General features: G+C 47.5%; 1 protein-coding gene across 1 annotated transcript; it reads right to left on the bottom strand.

Moving 5' to 3' along the window:
• Positions 1–723: 723 nt before the first annotated feature.
• On the bottom strand, positions 724–8,746 carry LOC115775695 (butyrophilin-like protein 2). Its single transcript, XM_030723171.1, has 6 exons — positions 8,656–8,746; positions 6,044–6,387; positions 5,825–5,956; positions 2,862–3,197; positions 1,244–1,570; positions 724–1,147 (listed from the first exon to the last, which is right to left on the bottom strand). Exons 1-6 carry the CDS (start codon positions 8,679–8,681, stop codon positions 1,092–1,094), a joined length of 1,221 nt encoding a protein of 406 aa, XP_030579031.1. The 5' UTR covers positions 8,682–8,746; the 3' UTR covers positions 724–1,091.
• Positions 8,747–9,707: the final 961 nt, after the last annotated feature.

The following is a 9,707-nucleotide window of genomic DNA, read 5'->3' as shown; positions in this document are numbered from 1 at the left end:
AGGTGAGGTTCCCACAGAGCCGCTCACTCCGGTGGACCATTTGAACACAGTCATGGTGGCTCATGGAGGACTTTAAGACAGCAGCAGCAGAGACGTGTGGGACACAAGTTCAAAGAGTCCAGACTGTCATCAGTTAGTGGATCATTCACCAGTGTCGCCCCACGCTGGCCTGACACATCACTGTGACCCTCTGACCTCTGATGTTCCTGCAGCTCAGAAATATGAGAAAACATCTCTACCTGTTCACACAGGTGTGTGAGCTCTTTCACTCTCCCCCTGACCGGTCCTCTGTGTGCTCCTCTCCTCCTCCCTACAGCACATCTGGATACCACAGAGGTGTGGTTCACACTGACATCAGTACAAACTGCTGTGATGAGCTCTGAGCTTCACATGAGAAGTGCATCAACACAGTGACAAAGGTCCGAATCAGGGAAGTATGTGTGGAAACAGCAGCAGAGACAAAGTCAGAGAGGCTGAGAGGGTTTGGCTCACGGTTCAGGTTCATGGATGCAGTGAAGGGAAAAGTGAGCTGGAGGTCGATGACTCACTGTGGAGGCAGCTGGAAGAAGAAGAGGATGCTGAGGATTTGTGTTAACTTAGGGCATTTATGTTAATTTCACACACACACACACACACACACACACACACACACACACACACACACACACACACACCTGAACATTAACAGCAGAGGGCAGCTGGATGGATGCAGTTTATTTCATAGTTGTTAGATTAGTTTGAGCAGTGTGTCACAGCTGTGGCTTTGTTCGTTTAATGTTCATATAGTCATGTGTGTGATAGTGATACAGGTCTCGTAGTATTCTGTTCTACAGAAGCAGTAAAGTCTGAGCAGGTTTATAATCTACAGTCAGTCTAACTCAGAACATTAAAGTGACACAGATACAGGTTAATATGTGCTCACAGCTGACTATATGGAAATTAGTTTCACATCCTCTGTAGTAATAAAAGTATAAATACACAGTTTGAGTGTTTAAGTCAAAGTAATGTAGAAAAGCTCCGTCGACTCAGCTGAAGTAAAGAAGCTGCAGAAACGTGAACTCTGCAGCGTCTCATCTTCATCCACCGTCTGCTCACTGCTGTTCTCTCTGAACCTCAAGCATCAGAGGATCCAATTCTGTGGCCTCACCTGCAGAGGAGACACAAGACAGTCAGACACACTAACTAACTAACTAACTAACTAACTAACTAACTAACTAACTAACTAACTAACTAACTAACTAACCTTTGACTGTGAGGAACACTCTGTTGTATCTCCAGGCCTCCTTACTGTTGACCTCACAGCCGTATCTCCCAGTGTCTCCCTTTGTTGGGTGTCTCAGGGTCAGACTGAGGTCTCCAGTCCCCAGTGGGTCTTGAACCATCTCAGTGCGACCTCTGAACTCCTGATCCTGTCTGCCAGGCTGGTCAGAGCCCTGATAATACACGTGGACCTTCATGTAATCAGGTTCATAGCGTTTCCACTCCACTTCACTGTCTCGAGGCAGGTTTTCTGTGGTTTTGAAGGGCAGCCGGACAAACTCATCCCCCTCCACCGCCTCCACCCGACACTCTGAGAGGACAACAAACACAACATGAGCTGCACAGAGACAAAGAGTTCACAGCTCACACGTTTCCTGTCACGATCTTGGTTTCCTTCCAGAACAATCTTCTTTTTTGGTCTTAGTTCCACAAACACATGTTCACCATGAGGCCACAGAAACCTTCATCCATCAGAGTCTCTGCAGCAGCACCACTGAATCCTCCACTCAGCTCATCTCTACACTTCAGTCCCAGCTGCTCTGCTCCATCACTGCACTGACACTTTATTCACATCAATGTTACATCAATGAAGAGGAGACAAAAATGGACCAATCCTCTCCAATAATAGAAAGCACGATGAAGCATGATTGTTCTCATTTCCATAGATCTTGCAGATTCAGAGGTAAATCAGAGCCTGACCACAGCTGTTCGCTGCAGCTTGAGGCTTCCTGAACCAGCAGAAGGTGAAGAGCTTGTTCCTCAAAGCGGATCATTACCCACTGTTTGTTTCAGATTAAGCAAATGACGTACACACAACAAGTCCTGTAGAGCTGTCTGCACCACAAAACACCACAACTAACCTCACAACAAGAACCCACAAACTGCAGGACGATGAATGCATGAAGAAAAACATGAATTATTCAACTCACTTTGGGTGAATCAGGAGAGCCAATTGTAGTGTGTGTGTGTGTGTGTGTGTGTATGTGTGTTTTTGCCCTTTGATAAACTTTAAGAAAATGATGGGCTGATTGTGGCTCTGATCTGAGATCAGCTGCTGCTGAACAGATGTGTTAGGAGGAGTTGTTGGAACAGCTCTGTGGTGTCAAAGAATCAGTGAGAAATGTTCCCTCACTGTGGGAGAACCTCAGCTGGTACAGACGGTTCCTCTGGAAGAACCCGTCTCTGAATGTTGCTCATTGATGTGAAGTCAGGCTGGAGTCACTGATCCACACTGACTGCAGGACAAACTTTGCTCTCAGGCTGCAAACAGCTGCTGGTTTCACTCTGCACGAACTTAAATGCTGTTTCTGCTCAGACGTTCTGCAGAGGAAGAATTTCTCCATCTGCTTTTTAAGCCCACCACTCATCATCGTTCTGTCCTCAGAGCTGCTCCTGCAGTCTTTCCTCATGTTCTCTGCTTCTAATGTGTCCAATAAAGAGACGCTGCACTGATTCTATCAGATTCACTTTGGCTCCAAACTCAAGGAGACAGATTTCACTTGGACACCACCTTTACCTTCAGTCAGCTTCACCACAGCTACTGAAGTGACTGGAAACAGGAAACCAGACTCGAACCTCAGACCTGTGACTGCAGCACTGACCTGTGATTTTCAGCTCCACTTGTTTCTCCATCAGGATGTCTTCCTCACTCTTCCCTTTGTAGACGGTGCAGGTGTAGGTGTCTCTGTCTGTGTTTGTGGGGTATCTCAGGGTCAGACTGAGGTCTCCAGTTTTCAACATGTCTTTATTCACCTCAGTTCGGTTTCTGTAGCGTCTGTGCTGTTTTTCAGGACGGTCACGGCCTTCCTGATAAACGTGGACCTTCCTGCCATTTCTGTCCTTCCACTCCACCGTAGTGTCTCCAGACAGGGGATGGGCTGTACTCCTGCAGGGCAGCTTTACTGACTCCTTGCCTACATGCGCCTCTGCCTTGAGGACTGAGAGGACAGCAAAGCACAACATGAGATATACAGACCACATTTCTCTGACTCAAAGTGAGATATTTGCAGTGAAAACATGTTGAGATTGAGACATCTTTGTTAAAACTGTAGATTCATCATGATTGTTGCCTATGAATCCTTACAAAATGAATTTGAGGCAATTATGCTATGAGGCTAATGTTATGAGGATATGTTGCCTTACTCAGCTGAACAGTGCTGGTTTCAGTCTCTGTCCAATCAGCAGCAGATCTCAGAGTTACTGTCAGAGTTACTGTTCCTCTTTCAAAGTCAAAGCTTTATTTTTGGAGACTTTGAAAGAGGAACAGTGTCCAATGGTTTGAGCCACCTTAAACCAATGAAAGGATCCTGATAGCTTTGCAGCTGACTCTCTGCTTGCATTGTTCAGATGGAGGGGTGGACACAGGGAGAGCACCTGGTGGACAGACCCTAGACCATGGGGCCCGGCCAGACACAGAGACATGGACCCATCCTCCTGTAGGCCCACCACCCATAGGAGGTGCCATATGGGCTGGGTACAATGTGTACTGGGCAGGTAGCTACTGAGACATGTGATATCATCTCTGGTGGTGATGGAGCCCGAGCTAGTGTGCTTGAGAGATACCAGCTACATATACAGTACCAGTCACACTCGTGTCCAAACCTCTGACTGGCACTGTAAGTTCTTGAACCAGTCTTTTGAACAGGGGTAGGACTCTGCTCTGGGTAAGACTGCGGTGGGCAGCGTTAGGGATCATCCAGCTGGGGGACTTCAAAGCTCATGTGGGCATGACAGCAAGACCTGGAGGGACATGACCGGGATAAAAATCCTGCCTGATCTGAACCCGAGTGAAAACAAGGGTGTCCCTAGGTGCACGTGAATAGGACACCCTAGGCTACAGGTCAGTGATCAATTTGCTAATTGTATCATCAGATCTGCGGCCATATGTTCTGGACACTCAGCTGAAGACAGAAGCTGAGCTGTCAACACGTCACCACCTGGTGGAGACCTATAGCTCAGGTAGCATGGAAGGATGCTGGCCTGGTTGCACCTCCATTGTTCAGGCTGCTTCAAGGATATGCAGATGATTGGTGCCTGCTGTGGTGGCAATCCGGAACCACACAGTGGACACCGGAGGTGAAGTGATCTATCAGGCTGAAGAGAGAGCGCTATCAGGTTTGGCTACCTCGTGGGACTCCACAGCAGGAACAGGTACCAGCAGGTCAAGTAGAATGCAGCTTGAGCAGTAACTGAAGGAAAAGCTTAAGTGTGGGTGGAGTTCGGTGAGGCCATGAGAGAAGACCTTCAGTCTGCTTCGAAGTGATTCTGGCAAACTGGCAGGATGAGATCCACCCTGAGTACCGTAAGGCAATGAATGTTGTGGGGCTGTTTTGTTTGACAAACTTATGCATCGCTGGGTGGAGCTCTGGGGTGGTGCCTCTGGACTGGCAGACTGGGTTGGGAACGGGAGAACCGGAGGGTGTTCTCCAACTATCAGGGGATCATACTCCTCAACGTCCCTGAGAATGTCTACACCAGGGTACTAGAAAGGAGAGTTCGTCCATTAGTTGAACTTCAGGTGTGAGGTATCTCTGACCCATTGCTAAGGGGTCATTCAGTCCCTGTATTACAGGCTTCCATGTTAGTGCTCTCAGAATCTCATCTCTGCTTTTGGCAGATGATGTGATCCTGTTGGCTTCATCAGTTGGTGGAGCTGAGTGTGAAGTGGCAGGAATGAGAATTAGCACCTACAAGTCGGGGTCATGATTCTCAGCTGGAAGAACGTGGAGAGCCCATGCTGAGTCAGGGATAAATTACTGCTCCAAGTGGAGCAGTTTATGTATCCCAGAGTCTTGTACATGAGTGAGGGAAGAGGGGAGTGGCAGACTGACAGACAGGCTGGGGCTGTGTTTGCTGTGATGGGGAGGATGCACTGGTCCATCATGGTGACCACAGAGCTGGGAATAGAAGGAAGACTGTCGATGTATCAGTCGATCTACATCCCTACCCTCAGCTATGGTCACGAGCTTTGGGGTTTGACCAAACGAATGAGATTGAGGATACAACTGGAGGAAATGAGTTTTCGCCAAATGGTGGCTATCCCCTCCCTTAGAGATAGGGTGAAGAGTGCAGCTGCTGCTCCTCCACAGTGGAAGGAGGCCACTGTGGTTCAGGCATCTGACCAGGATTCCTCCTGAGCACCTCTTGGTGAGGTGTTCCGGGCATGTCCTGATGTGAGAGGCCCTGGGCAGACCTGGGACACACCAATCAGATTATACCAGCAGTCCTGGGAACGCCTCGGTGTCCCCCAGGATGAGCTGGAGCAGGTGGCTGGTGAGACAGAGGTCTGGGTTCTGTGTTTAGGCTGCTGTCCTCATTCTGGCCACAGTTAAGTGGAAGAAAATCGATGGATGTATTTTCAACAGACCTTAAATATTTTCTAGAAAATCTAATGTGAATATCTCCTGGAGTTTGTGTTATTATGAGGGCTCAAAAATGCTGGATAAATAATACAAATTTTTAAAAATGCAAACTATGAGTGTCTTCATTAAAAATATGCACATTATTGTACAAAAAGAATCAGCTCATTTTGATTTTTCATGAATGATTCACAGCACACACATACCTTCTTTGCTCTTCAGCTTTTTATATCTAAAGTACATGAAGACACCAAAGCCAACAGCCAGGAGAACCACAGGAACCAGGACACCAGAGAGAACTTTAGGCCAGACTGGAGGGGATGTAGGAGGAGGGCGCTCTGTAATCAACACAAACACAAACATCATCCAACAGATTTTACCAGCTTACTCTGATCTGACCTCTGACCTGGATCTGCAGCACTGACCTGCCACGTTCAGTTCCAAATGGGTCTTGCTCAGATCTTGTCCAAACTTGCGGGTGGTGCAGGTGTAGGTTCCACTGTCATTGACTGTGGGCTTCCTCAGAGTCAGGCTGAGGTCTCCACTCTGCAGCGCGTCAGCTCTCATTGATGTTCGGTTGAGATAAAGATGGTTTTGCTTCGTAAGCTCATCGCCGCTCTGCAGACGCAGATGGACTGTTGGGTTTTGGAGGTCCTTGCGGTCCCACACTGCTGCTGTGGAGTCCCTGGAAACATCCTGCGGTACAGTACAGGGCAACAGGACAGACTCCACCCCCTCATACACCTCCGACTTGAGGCATGCGACATTACTGAGGAGATAAACATGAAACAGAAAAGTGCTGTGACAGTTTTAAGGGTTAATGATACTGAATGAATTCAGCACTGATGAAAGGAAGAGCCCAGTACACGTGATCAATCCAACTAATGAGGCACCTCCCGAGAAATATCACATAACATCCGTTATGTCCCGACCAATCACAGGGCGCGATTAGCACAGAGATGTCCTACCAATATTCACTCCATGGGTTTAATTAGCACCACACTGGACCCTGATCGCCCCGCCCCCCGGAAACCTGAATGGACTCACGTTCCTACCAATATAATGCTAAACCTTTGAATATATATATACAGGATCTATCAGGATGTTATGGCACTAAAATAGGAGCAAATTTACTTGGTCCAATTAACTTGGTCCTGTAAATTTCGAGTTATTAACTCAAAATTTATCTGCATCTTTTTGACCATCAATGGTCAAAATGTCTTCTAGCAAAAAACAGCTGCATAAAAGGTAAGGAATCCATGTGTTCATGTCGATCTGCTGGACAGCTGATACTTTCAGCTTCCTGTTTCTGATTAACAAGGAAATGATGTACGGATCGCAGAGCTTCCTGATTGGCAGAGCTACGTCCACATTTTGGGTTATTTTCTTGAAATTCAGAGTTGTTTTTTCAGCTTATTCTCCTCTTTTAGATGTTTACCTCCAATATTAATGACTCAATGCTCAACAAGTGTCAAAGGTCGTTCGTTTGTACAACTATTCAAAGGTTCCTCTGACAGGCTGGACAGAGCTAGCAAATATAGACATATCATAAAAAGAGCAGATCCTAAATGAGAAAATTTTCAGTTACTGCCCCCAGAAACTCACTTAAGCCGAGTCTACATGCAGCTGCTTCCAGCAGGTCTCTATGTCCTTAAAACCACAAGAGAGGGAAAGAAGCCTTAACTCCAGGAATGCACTCTGAGACAGCTTAGAGCCTCAATCCTGGATGAAACAAGGAGCATCCACAAAAACACGAGGAAGAGCACTCAGCTGTGCAACATGAAGGCTGAGAACAACAGAGCTAAAACCACACGGAGCTGGAAGCTCCTGCTGTCTAACTGCAGGATGGAGTGATCCCAGCTGAAGGAACATCAGAAACAAGGAGCTCAAGAAAAGTGAGAAGTACCAGAGGCTGAAGGAACAGCTGCAGCAGATGTGGAAATCCAAAGGGCTGATATTCCCAGAATGGAGGAGTGGCTCCAGCAGGGATAATATCTGAGCTCGGTGTCAAGAGGGAACAACCTGAACTGTTTTTATACCATTTAAAATAAATATTGAATGAAGTTCTAGATAAACTATAATATCCATGAAGACAGAGCTACAGACTCATGTACTGTTTCACACACTCTGACACAGACTCTCTGCAGATAAACATGCTGTCCAGCAGCTCCACTGGACTTCCTAAAAGCCTCTGCAGGCTTTAGACTGCAGTAGCATGAAAATCAAAGCTCTGTGTGTTTGAGCCTGAATTAATAAAAACACAGAAGATCTCAGAGAAAGTCCTGCTGCAGAGCTTTTAATCAGGAATGTATTTACACCTGAGTCAGTATCAATGTGGGACTCATTTATGAATAATACATCTATGAATAATACATCAGTGATGCTCCATCAAGAAGAGAGCCGGAGCGGGCAGCTCAGCGCCTCTGACTCGGGTCTCTTCTCTGGATTGTTACTAACGCATCATTACGATACTTCAGTTATTCATCACAGCAGCCGCCTCACGGTGGTCGGTAGTAGTACCAGCAGTAGTTAGTGGTCGGTAGTAGTACTAACAGTAGTTAGTTAGTGGTCGGTTGAGGTGGGCTCTCAGCTGTTTTTGCTGTGACTCTAATGTGGAGGAGCTGACGGAGGTCGAGCTGTGAGGGGACCCGCCCTGCACGGAGGCCACGGAGCTCAGTGGGTACACTGAAACTCACATCCAGCTGCGCGCTCCGGGAGTCACGGTCAGCCGCAGCACTATACAAAGAATGCGGTCCGACCGGTGTGTAGACCGTCTGTGGGCTGCTGTTTGTGCTGCTGTGGGTCCGTGAGCCGGGGGGAGGAAGAGTTAGACCGCAGAAAGAGCTGAAGAGGAGCTGAAAACTGATTAAAAGTGTCAGAAAAAGTTCAACCAGCGCAGCCGCAGCCTGCGCGCTGTGACCGGGTTTTCTTTCTTTTCTCGCGGTTCTCCCGTTTCCGGTAAACTCTGTGAGTGTGTGTGAGAGAGAGAGAGACCGAGTGTGAGAGCGCTCAGAGGGAATAGAAGCGGCTGTCTTACCGGCCGGCGTCATCTTTACCCTCCATGAAGACCCAGGATAGAGCGGATGCTTAGTCAGACTCTCAGATCTCAGATCAGTGCTTCCCGCTGTTGCGCCAATAGATTCCGGATCGCGAGAGCGCGCAGCTCCTTAAAGCTGCAGCGCCGAGTTTAAACCGCATACCGTACATAGTTAACCATCTGCTCATTCCGGGATTAAACTGATATGTGTGTATGTATGGAACTTAAGTACGTCTTAAAACCGAATGATGACACATCATCAGAAGTTAGTTTGCAGTTTATAGCGCAGTCACAGATTAAACAATGTCATTTATGCTGTCTGCAGGTTTAATATGTGCTGTCTTTGTTTAGCTCAGTTCAAACACACAGTCCTTGTTTCTGAGAACAGACTTCAGTACATTGTGCTGTCTGCAGTCACTCGTGGCTGTGCTATAAGCTGCAGACAAACCTTTGATGATAAAGCTCATCATTCGGTTTAAAGACACACTAAACATACAGGCGCAGCAGCTTTAAGATGCACCAATTTCACTTTCGTGAAATTGGGGAGAAGGGGAGTGCCCAGGGAATTACCGTACACACAAATAGCACTGGGTGTAGACCAGCTGGTGTGTGTGTGTGTGGGGGGGGGGGGGGGGTGCTCTCCACTCTAGCTGAGCTCTGTCCTCTGTGAGTCTGAGGCAGGAACGTCAACACTCAGTAATGCTCCAAAGTACCCAGAAGAGTGCCACACATGCAGAGAAGCACCTTCACAAACAGCCATCATATCTTTGTATTCCAGCATGAAAGCATGAAGAAGCTTCACTCACACACACACACACACACACACACACACACAGCAGCTGTATCATGTTTCAGATAACCTCATTAAACTGCTCCAAAGCAGCCCCATCCTTTCTGTCAGCAACCTGGGTTTCTGCAGAGGTTTTCTCCTTCCATCTGTTTGGCTTCTCAAACTCTGGGGCGTGACCCCACAGGTGGGACACGGAGCCACTGCAGAATAGGATACATTCTGGAAGGCCTGGGTTCAATTCTATCTTGGCCCAGGCCTCTCC

Source organism: Archocentrus centrarchus, unplaced genomic scaffold (assembly GCF_007364275.1).
Source record: "Archocentrus centrarchus isolate MPI-CPG fArcCen1 unplaced genomic scaffold, fArcCen1 scaffold_24_ctg1, whole genome shotgun sequence".
Classification (NCBI taxonomy): domain Eukaryota; kingdom Metazoa; phylum Chordata; class Actinopteri; order Cichliformes; family Cichlidae; genus Archocentrus; species Archocentrus centrarchus.
This window is presented reverse-complemented; position numbering and strand designations above follow the sequence as displayed.

Coding starts and splice junctions, on each gene's coding strand:
- LOC115775695 (XM_030723171.1), bottom strand. CDS start 8,681: ATGGAGGGTAAAGATGACGCCGGCCG. Junction 6,388..8,655: donor GGTAAAGATGACGCCGGCCG/GTAAGACAGCCG, acceptor TTATCTCCTCAG/TAATGTCGCATGCCTCAAGT. Junction 1,148..1,243: donor AGTGTTCCTCACAGTCAAAG/GTTAGTTAGTTA, acceptor TCTCCTCTGCAG/GTGAGGCCACAGAATTGGAT.